This window comes from Periplaneta americana, chromosome 12 (genome assembly GCF_040183065.1).
Source record: "Periplaneta americana isolate PAMFEO1 chromosome 12, P.americana_PAMFEO1_priV1, whole genome shotgun sequence".
Lineage (NCBI taxonomy): Eukaryota > Metazoa > Arthropoda > Insecta > Blattodea > Blattidae > Periplaneta > Periplaneta americana.
In genome coordinates, this window is record NC_091128.1 from 106,416,633 (window position 1) to 106,442,795 (window position 26,163).

A 26,163-nucleotide genomic window follows, 5' to 3' on the forward strand; every position below is an offset into this window, starting at 1 on the left:
TCCATTATTTTTAGTAAAATGATACTTGGCGTAGGCCTACATTAATCTCGGTTGAACTGATTCTTAAACATTGAATATGAATAAAATTCATCCAGTAGTTAGAAACATGTTTGTACCTAGTCAGAGAAGACTACATACCGAAAGCCAACTTTTCAATAACAACGCAGTAGCGGCTCGCCGTAAAAAATAGGTGAAGTGCTGTTCACATACCAAATGCATTAACAGTTTTACCAATATAATGAGTGGACCTACTACGTACAATTTTACGAGTTCTAAAACACATACAAACAAGAAAATTAATTTATTTCAGGACTCGCCCAATTTCTTGCATAACAAGTCAATTCTCCTATCTTTAAGTGATGTAGCATTCCGAGTAAAATTTTCAATATTTTCAAACAGAAAAGCTTCTTTCATCGGAAGAATTTTTTAAAGGTATTTTCTTAGTACGTTTTAAAACAAAGAACAAATGGAACTGTAGGTGGTCCAGAATTTAAAACTTTTTTCATCCTCAGATTTAAGTCTACAAAACGGGATTTCTAATAAATTACAAACCGTGTCATTTTCGGGATACATATTTCGCACTCATTTATCAATATTTGCTATTTATTTGTACCTAAGTATTTGCAAAATAACACTATAGTAATTAAACATATAATATACATAATGATGTAGGATTAATACAATATGTACACTTATCACTAATACAATCTAAATACATTGAATAATAAGTTAATATATTCGTACACACTATTAAATTACATGTGTACATTTACGCACGCGTTAAACTTTCAAATGCAAGACCTGGAACAAAACTGGCAAGCTCATGAGAAGAAATGATACACGTCACGGAAAACAACTTTTAAACTTTGCGAATTTATGTGAGGTGTAATTTATTCCTAATAAAATAACATAGAGCCAGCTAATTTACCGCTGTAGGAGTAGTTGCTTGGATACAAGGAATAAGAATACTATTCTCGAGTAAAGTAGTACATACTGTAAAATTTCGCAGCCCTTAAACAACAGCCCCCGGCCTTGGAGACCAGCTTCAACCCTTCTCTATTATTAGTATCGTTAGATCTGCAAACTGGTTACTCCACCTACAAGAAGTCTGATAGTTCTCCGTAACTGAAAGAGTCAGAACGCATTTCACTCATACAATCTTTCTTCAGTGCTTGACGTCACGTTACCATGGAAACCAAGTGTTGTATGAGAATGGGAACCCAAATAATTTCACCTCTGCAATATTGTAAGTTCCAATAGCCACCGCTCGGCGCTAGTAACAGTTGAAATTATTCTATTCAGTGGACGGTTACAGGTACTATTTATACAACTAAACACTGTTCAAAAAGACTGAAAAGAAAACTTTTTTATTATAGAAATACGGTACCGGTAATAACTAGAATTAATTATTGATGCGAGATAAAATTGTGCTTTACACGTAAATAGGTGAAGTGGCACTTCACTTACTTCACCTGAATAGCCGCCCCTGTAACAACGATGGAAACACGATTCCGTTCATAATATTGGCATTTATTTTGTGAGTACCGATGTTTGCGAAATGTGGCCACAAGTCGAGAGAAGCAAATTCTACGAACAAAATAAAATCATTTTAACATGTGTGTCGTTTAATTATTTTTAGACAGCAGTTCGTCCTTGCTGATCTAAAGACAATTTCCACGACTTCTTCACTGTTGTATTCTTCTCAAACTTTATTACATTAAAGGCAGGTATTAAGATATCTCAGTGTTAGGAAATTGGATTGCAGACCGAAAGATCCCGGTTTCAACCCTGGGTATTCTCTGATTTTTTTAAACTTACGTTCACTTTTTAATTGTTTGATATATTTATGATTAAATTAATACTTGAGGCCATTTTTTTTTATTTCTGTAGGTTTCTTTAATCAAAAACCATATTTTTTATATAAATCTTGTACGATTGCTACTGTGTGACATCTGGTGGGGAACAATTGATACGGTGGAAACAGTTGAAATTCAGTGCTAAAGTACTTTTCGCATTAGTGTTATTTTGTACTTTTTTGCACGGTACTGTATGCCAGGTTTTAACAGGCTTGCCTAGCATTTCAAGATCTTCTTTTAGGAATGGCTGTCTAAAAACGCGTTTCCATGAAAATCTCTAAATTATTTGTTTGCTGTATCCAATACTTTCTCTTTATATTTCATACAATGAGAAAGTAAAAAGGAGTGTAAGAAGAAAAATAACATTTTGAATCGAGGTCTGAAAGCGGTCGTTTTAGGAAGTTTATACTTTATATGCAAATAAGATATTAGTCCGCTCGGAAGTATGCTAGTTATTCCATGGATAAGAGTTAAATATTGACTCTGTTACTGTGTGTCTTCGTAATCCAACACTGTTTCGCGCCTCTCACGTGTTTAAAATTTAGTCTTTAAAACTGCTCCGTAGAATGAAATATTTGCTTTGTTATTGTACAGTATTTATTCAGTAAACTTAGTTATTTCTGGTCAAGTGACTTCTCTAATAATTAATAAAGAGTAGAAGTTATGTCTATGAAATATCTTCATATGTAATGGATTTTGTAGAAAAATGTTCTCTCTTCATTTTGGATATAGGTGTAGCTTTTCCAGCTAGAAATTCGGCGGGCTTGGGTTTGTTTCTCGACAGATTGTGAAATATGTATCTTTCATGTTGTCCGGATATCTGTTCCATGTCTTGTGGTTGCTCTGTGTTGTCTTGTTGTCTTAAGCGGTTATAATACTAACGTTTGCTACATGACCAGTGTGCTGAGAACCTTGATGTCTATATTCTGTAGGCTTTTCTTATGAGACTGAGGACGGAAGAAGCCGAAATAAATTTAGCCCTTGAAATTTAAAAAGCGACGATGATAATGAGGATGAGCATAATGATGATGATGATGATAGTGGAGGAGGAGGAGAAATCAAAATATTTTGATGGTGGTACAGCACTTGCATTAACAAACAATATAGACCCACTTAAGGTTTAATGTTTTGAACTATAGGCCTAGTATAACTAGACATAGGCTCCTAACTTTTCGCTAACCACAGATTCGTGAAACACGATTTTCAGCTGATAAAAGCAAACATCTTAAGTTTCAAGCCCTTCCAGGTCAAAATACTGTAAGTTTAAACTCGCGAAATAGCGTGACGTTTTATATATTCGCAAAGTTTTTTACTCGAAATTAGTGTTTTTAAGATAAATTTCTGTTGTTTTTACGAAATTTTAATTTGAAGTACCCAAAGATTGATATTTATGTACAAAATTCTGAATTCATTAATCAAACCCTGTTTCAATGCAGAGTTTCCAAACTAATATTCAAGCCGGATTTTGAGTGACTTTATTTTTAAATAATATAGAAATAGCGTGAATGTTTTGTGGTGCATAATTCACACACAGGAGGGAGAGTTACACAAATTTCTCTTTACAAGCTGTGCCGATAGGAAACTGTATGTATTGTTAAAAGGTATAAAGAATCTTAAAATTCTCTTGATAATACAGATGTCTAGTCTTTGTAGGGATATGCAGTAATTGAGTAATGTATTTTGTACGACGAGAGTTAAAGTTCCATTGCAGTGAGTGAGTTGACAGCGAAATGAGTGTAATGCTGAAAGGTACTTGTGCATGTATGAACCTATCATACTCGTGGGTTTAAGTTCGAACTTAGGGTTAAGATATAAATTAGATTTACTTTAAATGTTATTTTAAGTGATTATGCTTCATTTAATTTAGGATCCTCCTTGTTAATATTATATTATTATTATTATTATTATTATTATTATTATTATTATTATTATTATTATTATTAATTGTCATTATTGAATATAATTAGTTACACTGTCACCAGGTATTTATCCATTTCAAGTGTGAAAAAATACATACATACATACATACAAAAAATAATCTTTTTGAAATGTGAAATAACACCGAATTTGTTTGTTTGTTTTTTTTTTTTTTTTTTTGTTCGAAATAACGCCGAAATTAAAGAAAATTTTGTATTGAAATTTAAGATTTTTATCAATCGTAAAATAGGATCCTTAAGCATAACATTTTTCTTTTAAATATATTAATACTCTTATAAATTAAAGAAAAATGGTAGCTGCCAAGATTGTAACATTTCATGAACCGTTACGTAATGGCGTTAACTTTATTTGGAAATCTATACTATAAGTTTTCTTCATTTTATTTTTTAATAATGGATTGCTTTATACTCCCTTTGTTCCAGAATACAGTATAGAAAGATGTAATTAATTCTGTTCCAAAATATGGTATAGGCCTACATTTGTTAAAGTTCTTAGTAATATAATATAACTTTAATACATCTTCTAGATATTTATTTGATAAATTAATATAAAAAAACATACAAATTAGGTACAATTCATTCTGTATGATGTCAAATTAATAATATAAAAAACAAACATTGTTTTGAGAGAGGCAAATTAACATAAAAACTGCAATAAATTACAACCCGTTTTTGTACGAATGTTGAACCTTAGATGTTCTATTCAAAATTGACTGGGTTGGTGTTACATTTTCTGCAACAGGAACACTACAGCAGGTGCTCATTTCATCTCTGTTCATAATGAACTATTTAAATATTATAGTTTGATGCACTACAGAAGATTAGAAACATTCACAACTGCACTGTCTGATAGTCCCTTCACTACTGAACAGAATACCACACCGGGAAACATTTCGTACGCGCATGCGCAATGATCAAACTTGTTTTGTTTGTTACTATGCCATATTTTGGAGCGGAGGGAGTATTATTATTATTATTATTATTATTATTATTATTATTATTATTATTATTAGGTAATGATTTGGTCATTTGAGTTCGTGAGATGAAATGTAAATAAGTGGACTCGTCGTTTGAAAAAAACTCTTTACTTAATTGAAACATGTGATAGAGATAAAATTGTAATTGATAGAACATTTTGGTAAAATTAATTATCTATGTACGAATGTCATATGATATAGTCCGCTTCGACGCAGGAATATTTCTTCCTACTCATGTCATTTCCTCCAAGATCGGTAGGTCGTACATGAAGAGGTAATTTGGTGGTACATTTGTGGATTAGAGGATGACATGCAATAAAATTAAATCTAAAAAATATTTCTGGCGAACTTATTATAGTAATAAAAATAGTGCATTCTACGTATGGTCATTGATATGCTTAATCCCGAAACAATTGGCATTTTCCATGTCACTACGTGGGTAATAGATCCAAACGCTAGACCACAATAACAAAGCTTTGTATCGATACAGTTTGTCTGTCGATATCGAGAGGTTAGTACATTACTGACTGTGAATTACACAGCGTAATTACGCGCTATTCCACTAGTGCAGTTATTGGTTCCGTCTAATTAAGGCTTCTTGGCGTTGTCGTCGAAGATTGTTCCGCGTCGCGGTGCTCGGCATCGGTAATTGGGGAACTACTCGTCCAATTATGCGCATCTCATCGGAGAGAGCAGAGTGTTCATTTCGGCATGAAGACTTCCGCCAACCTCTAATGTTGCAGGCTATACATGGTGGAAGCTATATAATTGCATTCGTTTAAGGTAATTGTAATTCTTTGTTTAACGTCCCTTTCAAGCCTCTTTCTTCTTTTTTTTTTCCCCTTCTAGAGTTTCCATAATCCTAGTTTGATTTGCTCTCACAGATGAATACTGAATCCTGTCGTAGACAATAGCGTTGAAATTCCAAAGAATATTAAGGAAAGACTCATTGAAATGTAAACCTACTAACGGAATGTTGAAACTATAGCCTACTTTTTGCATCAAGAGAATGCAAGAATACCTCGAGCTTGCAAAATAAACTTTTAAATGTTTTGTAGTAGTACTGTATTTGTAACCTCGAATTTATGCAAAGTAAGTTGGCATCAAAACAAAAGCGAGAAATCTTGAACTTGTGAATGATATCATTGTGTGTGTATCGTATACCGAGTCAGATTAGAGAAGCTACTTTCTGAAAAACAGGCACGTTCATCGCATTTATTATTTTTTACTTTATAAACATGTTTTGATTTTTATGTTCGACGTTGTTTATGTTTCTAAATATATAAATGTATGTTATAAGGAGCACTTTTTTTTGTTTGTTTTATTCTGTAAATCAACTCGCGACTCTCCCCCCTTACCAATCCCTTTACACGACCTTCGGGAGGTCACGAACCATTCTTTCAGAACCACAGTCCTACGGAAATGATGCAACATTATTTCATGTTGTAATTGAAGGGTTCAGAGCCATTTATTAAAAACGGAGAAAGCAAGGGTTAAAGTTAAGTGAATACTATTGTTTAATGAAGATTGACAAATCATTTAGTTTTAATGTGTATACTTTATATTACTTGCTATAAGTTTTCATTGAATTATGGTAAAAACTTCATTTTAACCCTTCTTTTCTCGTTTTTAGCAAATGGCGCTTGGCCCACTATGGTTCTGAACCCTTCAATTTTACACTTGAGGGTATGAAAGATGGACAACATGTTTAAATCAACGACCAGGTTTATATATCTGTCTCTTAAATAAATTAAACAATAAGTACTTTATTGGAAAAGACTTGAAGGTTTTTATTTACCTATAACGAGAATTTAAAGAAAAATCTGCATTATGAAACAGGTTTTAAGGCTGAATCATGAAGCGAACGAATGAATTGATGATAACTGAGGCATCAGTTGCCTCAGGTACGCCGAGAAGAGTCTTGCGACCTCGGATACCACTCCACTGAAGATGTCTGCCGCAGTTGCAGACGAAACGTCTGGTATAAAACCAACTAATAGACCACGGCCTCTCAGCCCGGAAAATGAATCTACATCGATAACTGAATACTTATTTAACTTCATTTTATGTTCATTTCATCCATTTTCGCTTTATTTTATTTCTTATTTATATAAAACTTTTATTGAGATGTATGTGAATTCATTAGCCTGAACGCTTGAGTGAGTGAGAGTGAATGAATGAATGAATTACTCATTCACTGAGTGAGAACTTCGTTTTCACGTTCATTTATACTCTTTCCGATCATGTTATAAATAGTTTCCGTCTTGGAAACGTAACCTGAACAGGACTGAGGACTGTTGAAGGTAGTACAGCAGTGCACGTCCGGCAGGGACGGCACCCCGTGCCGTGCGCGTGGTGCACATGACTGGACGCCACCCCACGTCGGACTGCATGTGTGCTGCCTGTCACTGGACCTGCAAGTGCTTGATTTATGCGGTTGCTCTCCGTGGCGATGCTCATTTCTTTTGTGCCTGGCAAAGCACGTGCCGACTGTCTGAGGAATGTTACATACTGTCGACACCAGACGGCAGTCAAGTCATCCTTTTGTACCATTTTGCAATCGGTGACTTGAATACTGACGGTCTTGTTACTGCACATTGTCGCCAGATCGCTCCTTTATCTCGTCTATCCATTCTTCATACTCTTGCGATTGTATATTTTCCTTGTCTTTGTATTGGATCGAAATAAATTTAATTTCGGTAGATTATTATTATTATTATTATTATTATTATTATTATTATTATTATTATTCAGGCCATAGCCTTCAAGATATGTTGCTGCTGATCATGTTTGTTCAGGAGAAGAATTAGGTTTCCAATCAAGTGTGGAATTTTGAACGCAATTAATACTACACTATACAGTAGACTAGACTAGAGAACATTAGTTCCCTATCAAAGGAGATAGCCGAAAATGCTACCGTTTGAGCCACAGTGAAGGGAGTACGACATTGTAGAGTCACTTTTAACAATGATTTTTTTTTTTTTATTTGTTAATTTTTACAATTTGCTGATATAGTTTAGTGCGTGTTTGGCAGGAATTAGATTTAAGTTAATTGTATGTTTCAATGTAACTATTGTAAATAATGTCTTGCGGAGGATTTCATTTTGGGAAAGTAAAGGCTGGTTCACAATAAACCGGGAACGGAAACAACGAAAATAATGTATTTATTTTACCATTATTTCCGTTCCCGGTTTATTGTAAACCAGTCTTAAATGTGTTAACGATGTGTCGCTACGGATCGTCGTAAATTTTCACTGATACGCCGATTTAGAATATTACTGAAGAATTTCAGGCGACATTTTTTGTCAGACTTGTTGACAAGGGATAGGCCCTCCTTTAACAATTATGTTCATGGTTAATATAAGAATATTGAGAAGAAAAGTCAGTTCTTTAGTAAATGTCTTGCAGTTAGAATTAAGTTCACAATTTGACACCATCTCGAAGACGAGTGGACATTTTAGTACCAAAGTGAACCGATTTGTTAAAGAGTTTGGAAGTCATTTTTTCAACAGAGGGAACAATTTTAGACTACGGTGTAAAGTGGGTGAAAAGTATGTAAGAAGTATTTTATGGTACAAATATTTTAACTGCTGAATATTTTCTGCTGTAGCGAAGATGGCTTCTCAGAAAAAAAGTGTGTACTCTTTCGTCGGCTTTAAACGAATAAGCAGTCAGTTTTTTCAATGGATTTGTGTAAAACATTCTTAGAGGCAAGGATTCCTTTATAGAAATTGGAAAACAAGACTTTTTTAATTAATAAGTTCATATCACGAGAATCCACAGTTAGAAAAATTTGTATGCATAATTGTTACGAAGGCATGTCGAAAAACATTCGGGTTATGGGAAAGAAAATATGGATCTCCATCGATGAGACAACGGATTTAGTTGGTAGATACATAGCCAACGTAATCATCGGAACCATGGACTGTATAGATACTGAAGACGGGTGTACCCATTCTTTCTATCTTCTGAGGAACTGAAAATTGTCAATTTCTGAGTTATTTACTACAGCCTCGAATATGCTGTGGCTGGAGGGAATTCGGTATCATGTTGTTCTTCTGTTTCTCAAAGACGGCACACCATACATTAAGAAACTGCTCGAAAAAAAATTCATATAATTTGCACATCTTTTCATTGTGTTGCTGAGGAGGTGCGCAGTTTCTTTCCCAATGTCGATCGTTTCATCTCCAATATCAAGAAGATTTTCTTTAAAGCTCCATCCCGTGTCCAGACCTGATCTTGCCTATCTCGACAGCTAATCCTAATGAGATGAACGTGGATTACTGCTGTTTCATATTATCCAACTAAGTTCAAAATAGTGGACGAAGTTATGTTCTGAAAATGATGTTTCCATTTGTGATTCCAAAAAACCTCAGTAAAGCAGAAATTCAAAACAACTTCGCCTTCATCACTGCCCATTATGCTAACTTGCAAACTTACTTGGAATTATTATTACATATATTGAAGAATGAAAATACTCTTGATTACATATTTGAAGATTGTGAAGTCCACCGCTATGGAGTAACGGTTAGCATTTACTGAAACTTGATGCTTTTTCCGGGGTTTTCTCCTCAATCCAATAAGAGCAAATTCTGAGTAACTTTAGGTGTTGGATCCTGCACATATTTCGCTGGCATTATCACCATTTCATTCAGACGCTATATAACCATAGCAGTTGAAAAAGCGTCGTAAAATAATCAACTAAAGTGCTTAAATGCAACAGGCTCATGTCAGTAGATTTACTGGCAAGTAAAAGAACTCCTGCAGTTGCGGGGCAAAATTCCGGCACATCGGCGACGCTGATATAACCTCGGCAGTTGCAGGCGTTGTTAAATAAAACATAACATTTAACCAACTAAAAAAAAAAATGGATTGTGGGAGAGGCAGTGGGATTGATTAGGTCAGTTGCAGGCGAGATAGGAGGTGCAGTGAGTGATAAGTGCAATGGAGTAATGAATGTATGCCAACCCAGATCTAAAAATAAAAAGTGTAGGCAAGATTCTCGGTGATGAAAATGCAGATTCTGTGAACACAGCCCCTTTGATTATTGCTTGTTTCAAATACAGTATGTTCCAATTACCGCAGTGGACTTTGAACGTTATTATCTGACAAATGACAACATTTCAGTGTTGTTGATCTCAAGAAACATTCTGGAATTATGTGCAACAACTGATAAAAAACATTAAAAGAGTGAATGTAGTATTTTTGTGATTTTTCTTTGCAAATAATATAAATACCTTTTTCACAGCCTGATCACATATTTTAAGTGTCTTTTTGCCTGCCTTTTTCTGTCTTTTATAATGCCTAACATACGGTCCCTACACATTAACATTAAAACTTCTAAGATTGAATGTAATCGATATGATGATTATCATTAAATACACTAGACTTGGGCACTAGAAATCATAACAAGAGACAGGCAAGAAGGCATTTTAAAGAGTGCAAGGACAAAAGAAACTTAGAACTGATTAGTGATTATAATAGCTGCGGCCGTAGCAATGCCAGTCGGCGAGCTTTGATACTGATACAAAGGAAAGCCGCTCCTGAGGTCGACTGTGAGGTCATGCTACTATGCTTCTCGTCGCCTTGGTATAGCCCAGTTGGCAGAGCGATCAACTTGAGTCGACAACGAACCCGATTTCAAATCTCGGAGATGGGAGATGGAGCAATTGTAATGCACATTCCTAACTTAAGACAAAATACAATATTTGGCAACGAAAACTGATTTGATTGTGTTTTAAGAAATCAAAATCCAGTACGATCTTTGAGAAACGAATTACAGTAATCATAAAAAAAAGAGCTTGCTATAATGTTTTCATTGTTCCTTGATTGCCTAGACATGTTCATTACAAGTATCTGTTCACCGCTTGTACTTTGACTTACAAAATTAGTCTATTTTGTCTGACGTAGCTAGTGATGTCAATGTGCATGATGAGGCAGTATTACAACACTTCAAGACAGTCAGATAGCAACGTTATTTAGACAGACATTATGTAATACGAATGTGAAGCTGCCGTCTTTGACATTAACCGCTACACATATAAAAGTGAAGCCGCCGTCTTTGGTACCGCCGCCCATTATTGGGCGAGCCTAGCGAGTCGGACGCGCGCGCGCGCGTGCATAACAATCCGTTTTCGCAGCCAGGTGTATTTATTTACAGTCTACTTGCCGTTAAGTTTTGTGACTACGTCGTATGCGTTATGTTGTTATGTTCCATTAATGCAGAGGTCTCCAAAAAGCGTATCGTCATTCGTGCTCTCGATGCTGCCCGCCAAACACAGTGTGCTGTAAGGCTAGAGAAGGGCGAGAGACTCGTACCTCAACAGATGGAAGCGATCAGTGGAGGATCGCGGCAACGGTCTGTTTAAGTTTACAAATAACAACATCAAAAGAATAAATATCATACGTTTGTATATTATTTTGACATACTATGAAGCTGGCTCCCCGTCTGTTGCTATCGACACAAGCCATTTCAAATTCAACCTCTTCTGTTCTATGGTGCCTTCCAGTGCCTGGAAAAGATCTTCTCCAGTTATGTTTTGTAATTACATCTAGAAGACATTCAGACAGTAAAATGTTCATTAACTCCTCGGATGAAAATGGCTAGGTGAACTTTGTCATTTCAATCTGTGCTTTCGTCCAATGCAAATGAGTAAGCTACAAACTGGTTAATTGTGGTTTCGACTTCAGATTCAATTACATTTACAATCTTGAAATTCCTTCTCTGAACTGTAATTGGAAACAATTTAATTTTCTTAAACTTTGACTTTGTTCTGGACACAGTATTTTTGTAACGTCCTGTATGCACGATTTTACAAATGATGCTTCTGTAAAGGGCTTCATTGATTTTCCAATATTCCAAGCTAGAACATAGCTAGAAGAAGCTTTTTTTGTTTAAGACTGAGGACATGTGTGTGATTTGTGTTTGTATTTTCTTGTTTTATATTTATGAAAATATTTGTAGGCCTACGCATTTCACCTAAAATTAAACGAGAAACTATAATATGTTTGTCATGCGGAACTGAGTGTAAACGTATTGTAATATACTGATTATAATGTATAACCAATAATTATACAAATAACCCCAAAATAAATTATTTTCACATGTCCAACATGCCTGTAATTGTATGATATTCTTTGTGAAGAGTCGAGTAGTGTCGTCGCATGTTGAATTTTAACACACCGTTTAAAATTTTCGAACGAATTAAGCATTTCACATTCTCCCCACCAACGCAAAAAAAAAAAAATTATCTTCCTATTCATCCTTGAATGTACTACATCCATGATTAGAAAACATTGTGAAACGGTGGAATACTCCGACCAACACAATGATAATGGCAGTCCGCCACTGCTCTTCGTTTGCGCATAAACATTGAATACAGCACAGGTGGAGATGGGTGAGGCGGAGCTCGCTCATTACGTACTGGTTTCGGTTCCGTTCAGGGGCTTACTCGCGAGTACGCTTTTGGAGACGTCTGCATTAATGATATTAGATAGGGTCAAGTAGGGCTAATATGATACAGTAAAAGAAAGTTGGGCTAATTTGTTACATACTTTAAAATGTATCAAAGAGTCAGTTTGAAAATGTTTAACACTTCGATTATAGAAGTACATTTTATGCTCTTTGAGGTGCAATATTGAACAAAGATTAAAATAGAATCATTACTAGCCTCATAAATGTATTAAAAGAAAAGGCAGTTGTTTTTTTTTTTTTTTTTTTTGTGATACTGGGTTACTTTTGTTATTGCTCTTAAATGAATAAAGATAGAATAATTTTTTAATTTTCCTTCTACTGAGAATAGTGTCAGGTTCATTTTTCTCTACAGGAAAGCTGTGAATGTTGAGCAGGCTAACAGTAATTGGTGAGTTAATGAGAAGGACTAATATGATATTCATTTTAGGGCTACTGTGATACGTAGAGCTATTATGATATTTACAATGGCAGAAATTGACCAAGTTAATCAATTTCCTAACATAAAATAGTTTAATACTTCTTGAGGGATATTTCATAATTTCTTATCTTCTTGAGGGATGTTAGAATTGACATGTTGGCATGGCACCTACAATACTGTGTACGTTAAAAATATTACACATATAGTCTAATTTTTACGTATTTACCTGACAATTTTTGCTTAATAGTCATTCTTATGAGTTGCAGTACGTGTTCCGATGCAACTTCCGTTTTATGTTTCTGTTACATATATTCATTAGTAGCATGCTGTGCCTCCAAGCGCCTTGGGCTCGTCTCGAGAGCAATTCCAAGCATAACAAGGTTTTCTGTAGTATGGACGGCTCTTCTTCCACGAGAGGCTTTTCCTTAAGCGTCGAATCAGTTTCCTCGAAATTATTAATCCATGTTATAATTGCATGAACAGTTGGGATAGAATTATAACGTGCTAACTTAAAATACCGGCGAAATTCACGCCTACTAGCATCAAAATTAGTTATTTTTTCAATAACTTTTCGCAGAAAATGCACGTTGTGTATCACTAGTATTCTATGGGAACTAATTGCTTAGCGTTGATAACATGATGCACGCGCAGCGGAATTCGAACTCAGCTACGCCAGTAACCTCATTTCTATGTGATTGGTTGAGTCGATCTCAGGACCATAGTGCGGCCGGAAGGACGTTAATGCAAAAATCTATGACCCCATCGAGAATCGAAACCTCGATCTTCGGCTTAGTCACTACGCTCCCGCGTGGTCCTTTCTACTAGTAGAGATAGCGAACGAGATGGGCGAGTTCATAGTGCTATCGTATAGAATTCTTTGTAGGACCGCAGATGGAAATCAGACGAGTCCTGCAGTGTTCGTAGTTAATACTGCGTTCGTTACTTTTGTTAGTTTTAATGAACAGCGTCTTTAAAATGACAGTGATATCGGTAACAAGTTTGTTCGGTTTCGTGTGATGAACTAGATGCGGCAGCCTTTCTTATAGTAAATACTGTACAACGCTGTTTGCTACTGGCTGCTGTTACTGAGACGTAGAGCGACTTTCAACCTTTTCAATCTCAAGACAAAGGACATTAAACACGATGCTAAGACTGTCAAGGCAAACCATATTTTTTTTAAGATAAGTTTTAGGCTTAAGAAACCAGTATTAAAATTTTATCGTGTTCGAAATATCAGTTGATAAGTTTGTCATCATTGTGTAATTTTTTAATGCTGTAACTATTTCGAATAGGAATTATTCTTAAGTTTTAAAGTGAACAGACCATATGAGGTTATAAGTTCGTAGCGCGAACGAAAGATTTATGGCAACAAATTAATTAAAATGCGAAAATTCATCCTGCACGAAAAGCTGTAGTTCAACCCGTGTTTAACACTGATAACTGGTATAGCTCACCACTTACCGTACTTATTTTTCATTGGAAAAGTTCTGTAAATCTTGGACTTTTATTGTTAAGTTCTTTGTGTGGTTAGTTAGAATAAACTTAATGATGATAAAATTTACATTATGGTAGTAGTTCAACCCGTGTTTAACACTGATAACTGGTATAGTGGTGATATAAGTGGTGACTTACCGTATTTATTTTTCATTGGAAAAGTTCTGTAAATCTTGGATTTTTATTGTTAAATTCTTTGTGTGGTTAGTTAGAATAAGCTTAATGATGATAAAATTTACATTATGGTAGCATTTTTTTGTTAAAATTATAAATATTCTTGACGATGTGTTGCCGCCTTTAATTCTATTACATTACGTTTTTATTAAATTGGTTTTTATTGTATTCATCGAATTTTCATGAACAGTAAACCATATTTCGAAAGCTTATCTTTAAATATCAGCTGTTGTCACGTCAAAATTTAAGTAGTGATATTGTAGTCTTAGGTTCGTGCTTAATTTGTGGTTTCACATATTAAGCCTAGACCTCATATTTTATTATTAATAGTATTTTTAGCTTTGTAAACATGCCGCCGCAACTTGACAACATAGTGCACTTCCATTTGTTCTGGTCGTAAGTTCAGAGGGGAACAGTATTGAATAGTCACTCCGGTTGTCTTTACCCCCTGTGAAGTAAAACTAGAACTCGTTTTATAAGAGACCGAGTGGCACCTCAGGCGTTTCAAGTTTAAGACGAACAGAAAAATCTGTTGCCTGCCCCCCTCCCCCGCCTCTTTTGACTGAAGCGTGTGTTGTAAATATCTTGTAGACAGTAATAAGAGTGAGGTAAGGGGAAACTGCGTTGATTCGTGCTGGCGTCGGTGCGCGCCGCCACCAGTATTATCTGTCTCAGTAGCCTGTGTCTCTTTCATCTCCCTCTTCGCTTTGACTGGCTCTACATCAAAGGCAGCGCGCCGCGTTTGCTTGCTCTGTCTCTTTTACCCTTTTGCTGGCCCGTTCCTCAGCCGCACATAACATACATACGTACGTACATACACACAGACAGCGTGCGTGTGTATGTCTGCTACAACGCACGAGAGAAAGGAGAGAAGGTTTCTCTTTTGCTCTTTGTAGTCTTCCACTGATGCCGCACCCGGTAACATCAAAGCAGCTCACATATAGAGGGGAAGGCTGTCTCTCTCGCTCTCATTCCAGCATTACTACTCTGCCGTATATATAAAACCCAGGAACCAAGCAAGGCCTGCCCCGCTTTTGGCTCACTCGCACATACAGGCGGGCCGCTCTGGTGTGGCGCGGCTTTGATCCCAGCCGACTTCTCTTTTCCCCTTGTGTTGCTGCATTGGCTGGCTGCTCGCTGTGGCGGGTAGTCGTGGTGCTTCTGTTGCTTGCTCCTCAGTTGTGATACGGTCGCGGACCAGTGCGGTGTAAGATCTGTGTGCGGCAACAATGCGGCGCGTCTAGACGTGCGGTGGATGTCTCCGAAAAATAAAGACGTCAAGGGCAAGAAGGCGAAGCGTGCGACGGGAGTAGTGGACGCGCAGCAGAGGACGCGGGCCGGCAGGAAGCATGTCGAGGACGAGAAGAAGGCGTCTGCTGGCGACGATGACGTCACGACGGAGTGCGGGGGCGTGGCGGAGACGGACTTGGAGCGCGCGTTGTTTCGCTGGTTCGAGCGCTACCAGCAGCAGCAGCAGCGAGAGCGGCACGCCGGCGGCGACGAGGTCCGCGTCACGGTGCTGCTCAGCACGGCCGAGCTGCGCAAGAAGGCGCACGGCATAGCCCGCCGCATGGGCGCCTCGCAGGACTTGCTGGACCGCGTCACCCGCAGCTGGGTGCGGCGCTGGCAGTCGCGCTACGGCGTCCCCAAGGCGTCCACCACTCCCCCTCCCCCCGCGCAGTCGACTGCCAACGACGTCACGATCACGGTGACGTCCACCAGCACGGCGGCCGTCGCCGTGGAGGTACCCAGCCCCGCGGAGCAGCTGCGAAGGATCCTGCGCGGCGGCGACTATGCCGCGGACCAGGTGTACTGCGCCTACGGCTTCCAGCTGGACTGGAAGAGCCTGCCGGACAGAACCCTCGAGGAGAGCAACGCGAGCGAGAAGGTGTGGGTGCTGATGGCGGGCAACCGCACGGGGCGGCACCGCACCCGAATGCTCATCACGGGGCGCCTGTGGCGGCCGCCCAGCCTGCGCCACGTCAACATGCTGAGCCAGCCCGTCGTGTACGCCGGCGGCGGCAGCGGCACGCTCACGCCCGATCTGTTCACCTGGTGGTTCCATCGCGAGTTCGCGCCCGCGGCCGCCGCGCTGCACCCGCGGGGGGCGGTGCTCGTTGTGCGACAGGCCCCGTTCGTTCCCCAGGAGTCGGAGTGCGTCTCCGCCGACGGCGCAGTCAGGCTCGTCGTGTTCCCCGAGGGCGAATTCGGGGACGGCGCCGTGCTAGATCACGGGCTCGTGGTGTCGGAGCTGAGAACGCGCTACGCCATGTTGCTTCTGTCCAGCGTCGCCGCCAACAGCACCGACCACCAGCACGCCACGCTAGTGCCGGACTACCTCAAGACATTTTCACTCAAGGACGCGTTTCCCATGTTGCACAGATCTTGGTTAAACGTGAGGTCGGAGACGTTCCTCAGATGTTGGGAGAGGGTGGCCTCGCTCACCAACGAAGAACCCGTGGCATATCCCCGCGCGCCGGCCTGCACCCTCGCCCTGTCCTCCTCCGGCGCCACTCCGACGCAGGCCCAGGAGGACCGCATGATGCTGCTTGAGTTGCAGTGGTTGTCGCACGACCTGGGCCTCGAGGTCACGGACGATGACCTGGCCACCTGGGCGCGCCTGGAGAGCAGCGACCCCACTGCCCCCCCGCCCGACAGGGTCAAGACGGAGCCCGCGGAAGAGGGCTCGGCGGAGGGCGCTGTCTCCGCCGTTCCTTCCGCCGCGGAGGCGGCAGACCACCTTGCGCAGGCGCTGCTCTGGATGGAGAGCGAGCCCCTCGACCCCGGCCTGCTGCTCGTGGTGAGGGACATCATCACCCTCGCCAAGCAGGCAAGTTGCACTGCGGCCTCCACTTCGCTCCGGCTGAGAGCAACAATAACATAGCTTCTCATTATGCTGATTGTATTATGTTGCCATCTCTTACTGTCACAACACATTTGAAGAGGAATAATTAATGCATTAGAGTAAAAAAACGGTCGTGTTAAAATACATTAAATTTGATCATCCAACCTAAGCGGATCCGAAAATAAGCCGGACTGAACCGCGTTTATATTATGTTTTTGAAAATATTTTTCTCTGGCTTCCCGTAGGTCTATAGTACAGTATTTTCAATTCCCTTAATCATTTCTTTAATTGAAATCATATATTTATTTCTAAAACTGCCATATTTAATGTGTCCTTAATCGCAGTTCGACACATACAAAAGAAAATTGGAATGGAATTTTACCTGAAATCATTAAATGTGCCGTTGCTTTCCGAGTTATAAACTTATCTTATGTTTTACTTTTAAAAATCGAGAAATTAATCTATAGTATGTCAGATCAGATAATCGGAATTTCTGAATAATCAAGTCTTGCGTAAGTCTGCATAAACCTGCTAAAATCATGTGGCATCTCCGATAGAACAGCCGGCGTTGGATGTCGAACCAATTATCAAAATATGCAGTCCCATCGTTCAGCAGTCTACATTATTTTTTTAGATTGCCGAAACGTAACATTGGAACAAGTGACGAAATTTGGAACTAAAGTTTGTTATGGTTACAGCGTTTGTGCATAGCCTGATTGTAAACAAAGTTTTGCATTGTAGGCTATTTTGTTTTACCCTGATGTTGCAAAATGTATAATGGAAACGACTCTTAGTTGGAATAAAGCAGTTATTAAAATAATTAATATTTAAGTCGCTCGTAAATTATTAGGCCTACAACTTTTATGACAGAAGTGATGGCATTAATATGACGTAGTTTCGAGTACTGGATTTGTCACCCCATAAAATGAAGACTATTTCATGACGCTGTAGGTACAATACACATTTTCATATGTGTTATTTAAATATCAATTTGCCACACCGTTTATTGTATGAACAATTTCTCTCAACTCCTACGTGAATATTTGAATAATCTTATCCTAATTAATTGTTCTTGAGTTTACTTCTAATATGACTTTTCTCTGTATAACATAATTTTAAATATTTACAGTAGATATTATGGTAAACTAAAGCGAGGACACTTTTTAAAATTTTTTACAATTGTACTGCTAATTATTCGTACGACAGAGAAAGCTCTGAGCAATATCGAATGATACGTATATTCCTGGTTGTGCAGATATTTTCGCCCAAAATATAGATTAACCCGGAAGTTTCTAATGAAAGTAATTTATTTTGTTCATATTAAATGAATTTGAACAAAATGTATATAGAATTAAATTCTTTTAAAATGGAAGTGTTAATTTGTTAGTCTGCAACACAAGGTGTACGAAAACCAGATATAGCACTTAATACCATTTTACATTTTTGATCATTCTGAAGAGCTGAAAATTGCAAGGCAATATGCTGTAAGCCTAGCAATATAACTATTGTGATTAAGATCCTTTAAAAAAACATTACAAATAAAATGATCTGAATATTGTGAATTGGTAACTTGATGTGCAAGAATGTTTAATGCATTTTTTTTATTTCTTTTCGTGAAAGGGGGCGGGAGTGGTTTGGGGGATATTGATTGATTTGATCGTTGGAAATATATATATATATATATATATATATATATATATATATATATATATATATATTTTATGAGGAGGAAGAAGAACTTAAATCGAATAGTGTATGAAGAGAGTTGCACCTTGTTGCTTGTAGACTACTTTTAACCCTTAGAAAGTAATTTTGTATATACATATTGGATAACATGGCTGAATTTGGATTTGAACATTAGTAGTGATATTTTATTTGACAACGCTTTCCTCTGCAGAGGTGTTGAGGATAGAAATTTAACGTGGGCGGCAAATGACAATTTTTTCTTGTAGCCGTCTCGATCAGGAACAGGTTATGCCGTAAGTCTGCGTCACTCCTCAAAACAAGGCTTTACTTCGTAGCGAAGGAAGACGTATAAGCATTATTATCGACTCTTAAAAATCTATCATCCTTTGCCGAGTCTCAACCGCAGACTTCAGATTTAACAACGAACAAGACAGCAGTTAGACCACCGAGTATGACTTGGTGAAACTTTTGTATTCAGCTGAGTCAACTAATACGTTTCTTCGTCGAGAGCTTGTGGTGGATAATACTGACATGTATTCTGTAATTGTCATTTTCAGCTGTAGTAATCACACCTTCGAATTGCCTCTGTAGTGTAACATAATTAAGAATATCATTTTCTGTAAGGTTTACTATTTATTTATGTATATATTAAATTATACAGGGTGTATGTGTTTATGTATTTCCATGTTGTATGTTGACATTTCTGCCAGTTTCGAAATATTTACACTTTTTTTTTTGTGAAAGTATTATTCTTTTGTATGATACCTTGTTAAATTGAAGTATCCTCTCTTTTCCGTTCCGAGCTCTGAGTAATGTTGTATGACGTGCTTGAAGCTACCGAGTCTCTATTCATTTCCTTCCTCTGCATATCCTCTGCTGGCTGTCCGACATTCATTGATGTGTATTTTATTGTTTTCAGGCGAGCAAGATGGGTCTCGCCCCCACTCACCCCGGCGCGGCGCTCCCCTTCTTCTGCCATAATGGGGATCACCTGACACAGCCGCCCCCAGCCCACATGGGGATACCTCCCTACCAGCTGGACCCAAAGGGGGCGGGGGCGATGGGTGAGTACTGGCGGGGTCTGGGTTTGGGTCTTCGAGCGTCGCCAGGGGCCCCCCCGCCGGCCACAGGTGGGGGCAGTGCCTCCGCCGCCGCAAGTCCGCCGGCGACCGCGGGTGTAGGTCTTAGTCCGGGGGACTGGAAGAGGCTGGGGCCCCTCCTAGCTGCATCAGGTTAGCCCTCCAGACAGAGACTCCTGCATAATTATGTTGAGAATGCTGCAGACACAGGCCGCACATCCGGATGGGCAAGGAAGAACAACTTACTGTAGAGACCTGGTACAGTGAAACCTGTCGAAAACTACCATCAATCATATTTCACAATATTGACCGCTGAATGCAGGTAGAGATATCCGTTTCAGATTTCATTGTAATGATTATATTACGGTATCAACCAATCGTAAAACTGATCCATCAAGTTTTCACAACGAAAACTCTGATTGAAATCTTGAAGATTCCAGTTTGGAATCTGTACGGGATCTAAATGCTGTTAGATTATATTTCTTTGTGGTCACTACATTTCTTCAACAAGTACCGTAAATTAAGAAATATGGGTTATAATCTGAATTACCTTCTTCGAATTTGGTAGAGAGGGCAAAATTCGTTGTTCTGAATGAGCCAGTAGGCCTATACCATGCTGACACTCTTTGCCTTTCTGAATTTCTCACGAGCACTTTTCATTCAACAAAAATCTATAAAATACAATTCTGATACTCTTCTAGTAAATTAGTGTATCGCTCGATTTTAATTTAAAATGACACGCTAATTAATTCACTCATTAATCAAAGCCACAATGCCACATCGGATACAGTTCTTGATAGCTAGTGCAGTCAGTTTTATTCTTATTGTTTCTGTTTTTACGATCTTTATGCCTAGTAGAAAGTGAGCAGAAGAAAAGTATCAATGTCAAAACTTAATTACGCTGAATTGTTGAAGCTCCATTGCACAGTAATCTAATGAGACACGTGTGATTTGAGACTCGGTTTAAGATTTTAAGACAAATCGGAGCATATACAATTGTATTTTGTTATATACACGTCTAATTTTGGGTAATTTTGAACAGAATAATATGTTTGCTTCTAAAAGTATAAAGGGACTTCTAAATGTCCAATTACTTTAGTGAGAAAAATTACATCAGGAGATTGTAAAGTACTTCTAATTTTCTGTACTTAAAGGAGATGAATAACAGATTGCATAATAATAGTTCATTGATAATTCATAGTTGTATAATGTGAAAGAATCACGTTTGGATGTATCCTGAAAAAATATTAAATTACTTTCAGTAAAATGTGGCAAAATAGTTTTCTTCTTTCTCTTCTTCGTCCCTCCCATTTTGTTGTTAGGCATAGGATTCGCTTCTTTCTATCAGTTTATCCAACTCCTGTCTTTAGCCTACATATTCTGATTTTCTCTTCATTTCCACCATTGCATTTTCTTTATTCCGACATATTGCGTTCTCTCACATAATCTTCAGTCTTCCTTTTTTGGTTCTTCCTTCAACCATAAAGTAATTGTACTATTTTAAAATTCCATAATAATTTGTAATATTCGTTGGTTTCTTCAATACCCCATAAAATTTAATTTGTTTCCAATAAAGAGTGCAAAGTGCTGTAAAGATCCAGTCGAGCTGAAATACCCTTAAATATCTGAAGTTTTATAGATATCTGTGTAAAAATTCCGAAGATTTTTTTTTTTTTTTTTTTTTTTACTGAGTCTTGTGGTTGATAGATGAGATGACTGCTGAATGAGGGTCCAAATTTTAAAAAACTGTCTTTGTTTTGCACATATGATAAAATTGGTTGTAGAATAATGGTATTGGTAACATTTTAATGATGGAGCTAGTAAGACGGGTTTCACTGTATCTAACTTCCAGCTTCGGAACTTGTGTGGCAATTAATCACAGGCTTTGATACAGGTTTTCAATTTGAAATTCTGAATCACTATCATAAGTATCAGATCGTATTTTAAATTACTACTTGTCTATGCAGACTCGGATACTGTACGATATAAAGATTTTTATGTAAATGTGATATAATTGAAACCCTTACTATAAGTTATTTTCAGAAATGTGTTCCTCTGAAAATACATACTAATAAACAGTTGACTTAACTATACCGTGGAGTTCAGAGAAGTGACTTAGGCCTATATCGAGAAAGTGGACAAATCTATTAAAGTCTGTTCCTCGCAGATTATGACAAAATTCTGTGACTTTTGGCAAATAAGCATGCTCATTTAATGTGGCGAACATCTGCTGATGAGTCTCTAGAACTTAGAAATTAAGTGCTAGAATTAATTCTAACCAGTCGATTTCACCTCTTCCCAGTGAATGACTGTCGTACCTTGTCTTTAATTGTTTTGTAACCACGGAAAAAATATTCGTAGGAATCTGTACAGCTTCCTTTTATATTGCGAACTCTCTTTTTGGAAAGTATTTTTGATGTTTGTTATTGCAAATCACTTTTATGTTATTAATAATAAAAAGGAAATAAGTCACAAGAAGATAACCTAGTTTAATAAATTGCATTACCCATATTTGGCGTATTTATATTATAGTCTTGGTAGGGTCGGTACTGTAAGGTATTTGTTCCAGCACATTCGTGAGCTCTTGACATCCGAATGTGCGAGCCAGTCTGACCTGTAGTGGTGGGAGCTGGTGGCGGTCTAGTGGTGCATCTGGAGGGAATTATTGGTTTTACTGTAGTCTATTCGGTGTTGGGTTCCTCCTGTAGTAAAGCGTAACAATTCTTGGCTTTGGGAAGTATGCAGCTAGAATTGATATGGCATCCGTAGGAATAAACATTCCAGATTTCAAATTGCACTTCTTTGAAACACTGGTTTCCAAATTTAAATTTTGTCATTAAAAGTATATCAAATCTCATTTTGTAGCCTTCTTTGCTGATCAATTTGTTATTACATTCGCCATTCATTCATCCACAACACATAAGGAACTTTGTTTATATACAAGAGAAGTCAATTTACAGGTAATTTCCCTGTCATTGTTTGGCATTCCGGTAAAATCTCCATTTTTGCAGGTTGTAACTATTAAGTTGGAAACCAGTGTCTCAAAACTTCATGTACTGCTACTCCATATTTATTTTTTTGACTACTGTTGGCTTTACTAACTCCCTATGTTTGTATAAAATTCAAAGATGTCATTTTGAGGCTCGTTCGATGCACTTCATTGGTAAGTCAAGTTGCATACGGCTCTGAAGCTTAAACTTTCATAAATAGACTTCCTGTACTATATCACGGTGATGTTGTTTGTTTTGTAAAGAAGAATTTTGAATTGTCAACAGTAGCTTCAGATTTACTGTCTCCGATTTCCAGTTTTTTTTGCTAGCCAGACATTGCAGGCTCAGCAGAGTAGGCGTCCTTCTGGCGGTGAGAAATGCGGCATGAAGTTGAAAACTGTAAGGAGTTTCAAAACGTGGGGCACTGTAAATATCAAGGCACGGTTGATAATTCCAGATTATTCATCACAACGTAATGTTCGTGAAAGTTTAAAATTGTATTGCATTGTTTCTCCCCCCCCCCCCAGTACTTATTAGAATATTACGCATATTTTTATAGGAAAGGAAGAATGTATTAACACGTTATAGGATATGTTAGTCAGTTTGAATTTTCACCTGTGAATATAACGCTGTAGAGGAGAGTAACGAAATAAGTTTGGAAAGTAAAGTCAGAAATCTTTCATGAATTCATGATAAAGCTATGTACGGTAAACAGAGAGAGATTTAGTTACGTTCATTCCTAGACGTTTACAACGAAATGTTAGAAATTATCGTAATTATTTTCACAGTTAGTTACACATTATTGGGTTTTTGTGTTAGATAATTTATAATCAGATTAACATCTGATTTATTCAACTGTTGTTCATTTGTACTATTTTCTAGAAATTAGATTTTCAGTATTACTGAAGTTGCCTTGGTTACAAGCTCTAAGGCCTATTTTAAAGTTTATAACGGTTAATACTTACGTATGTTTACGAAACTGCAGTCCTTGCGATTGGATTACTGTCCTCATAAATATATATCCACATGTTAATCCTTAGACCGATCTTTCGTAATATACTCTGTGTAGCTGTGTAATATAAATTTCTAAACACGCCTAAATAATATTAGTTAATTTTAAGTACATTGTTATATAAATTTCCGTGCCCAAATGAAATATATAGATAAAAAATAATCGCCCTGCCGAATTCTACATAGATAATGTGATACTGCGCATATTTTTATAGAATCGGTGTGGAAGTTTTTACAAAAATTCATTTTATTAGAATAACCGGCACCGAAAGAGTCGCTTGAAGCACATTTCCACGTGGTTCGTGGATAATCTTCTTGAAACTAATGGGCGATTTTCTTCATACTCAATACCTATCTGAAAAATATACACAAGAAATATTCAATCATTTATAGCTTTCTGCTCAAGTTCAGGTCTTTCACTGCAAACCCAGTATTCTCCAATCTTTCCTATTTTCTGCCTTCCTCTTTGTCAACTAATATGCACATATCTTAATGTCGTCTATAATCTGATATCTTCTTCTGCCACGAACTTTTTTCCCCATTCGCCATTCCTCTCAGTGCATCCTTCAGTAGGCAGTTTCTTCTCAGCCAGTGATCCACCCAATTCTTTTTTCTCTTCCTGATTGGTTTCAACATTATTCTTTCTTCACCTACTCTTCCCAACACCGCTTCATTTTTTATTGTCTGTTCATTTCACACACTCCATTCTTCTCCATATCCACATTTTAAATGCTTCTATTCGCTTCTCTTCACTTTGTCGTAGTGTCCATGTTTCTGCCCCGTACAATCCACACTCCACACAAAGCACTTAACTAGTCTTTTACTTAGTTCTTTCTTCAGATGTCCGCAGAAGGTACTCCTTTTTCTATTAAAAGCTTCCTTAGCCATTGCTATCCTCCTTTTGACTTCCTGGCAGCTCATGTTACTGCTTATAGTACACCTCAAGTATTTGAAGCTGTCCACTTGCTCTACTCCTCATTTAGAAATCGTAAGTTTACCTTCTTTATTTTCCTTCTGATAACTATGATCTTCGTCTTCTTTGCATTTATCTTCATCCCATACTGCTCACAGCTGTCATTTAACTCTAGTAAAATATTCCTAGCCACCGGCGTGGCTCAGTCGGTTAAGGCACTTGCCTGCCAGTCTGAAGTTGCGCTAGGGTGCGGGTTCGATCCCCGCTAAGGCTGATTACCTGGTTGGGTTCTTTCCGAGGTTTTCCCCAACCGTAAGGTGAATGCCAGGTACTCTATGGCGAATCCTCGGATTCATCTCGCGAAATACCATCTCGCTATCACCAATGTCATCGACGCTAAATAACCTAGTAGTTGACGAAGCGTCGTTAAATAACCAACTAAAAAAACATATCCCTTAGTAATCGTCTCCTCTGCTAACAACGCCATATCATCAGAAAATCTTATGCACTTTATTCTTCTTCCTCCTATCATCACCTCTCCCATATTCTTCACTAAATCCTCCAAGTAGATGTTGAACAGGGTAGGTGATAGAGGTTATCCTTGTACTCCTCTTCCTATTTCACTTCCTTCTGAAATTTCTTCTCCTATTCTGACTTTGACTCGTTGTTGCATGTAAATATTACTAAACAGCCGCCTCACTTTCCAATCCACACCAATTTTCTTCAGGATTCCCATCAGTTTATTCCAATCAACTCTGTCAAAAGTCTTTTTATGGTCCACAAATACTATATACACTTCTTTATTCTTCTCTAGATATCTTTCGCTGATTGTTCTTAGCAGTCCAATTGCATCTCTCGTACCTTTTCCCTTCCTGAAGCCAAACTGCTCTCCTTCCAACTGTTTTTCCATCTTAGAATATAAACGTCGATTCAGTAGTCGCAGAAGAATCTTAGTTGAGTATGATATCAGGCTGATAGTCCTGAACTCGTTACCTATCTTGGCATTATTTTTTTTCAGTATTGGCAACAATACTCTCTCCGTAAAATCTTCAGGTCATTCGCCTTTCTCATAATATATTTTGTTGGATAATGATAGAATTTCCTTCTTGTCTTCACCCAAGCATTTCAGTTATTCAATTTCTTCCCTTAAAATAGAAAATCCTTTTTCACCTTCTGATAAGGTTGTTTCGTTTTCTACAAGAAATATATATATATCAGATTTTAATTCCATTTGGAATATGAAGTTGATTGAATCCTGTGTACCTAAATTGCACAACTGATTTCTCAGAATAGCTCTGGCGAATATAGT

At 37.9% G+C, this 26,163-nt stretch overlaps 1 protein-coding gene across 1 annotated transcript in view; it reads left to right on the forward strand.

Moving 5' to 3' along the window:
- The first annotated feature begins 14,679 nt into the window (after positions 1-14,679).
- LOC138709972 (uncharacterized) overlaps positions 14,680-26,163 on the forward strand; it is a 162,372-nt gene continuing 150,888 nt past the window's right edge. Inside the window, exons 1-3 of the mRNA XM_069840654.1 lie at positions 14,680-14,726; positions 15,510-17,160; positions 19,781-19,925. Coding sequence (XP_069696755.1) covers positions 14,680-14,726; positions 15,510-17,160; positions 19,781-19,925 — 1,843 coding nt within the window. The remainder of the gene's footprint in view (positions 14,727-15,509; positions 17,161-19,780; positions 19,926-26,163) is intronic.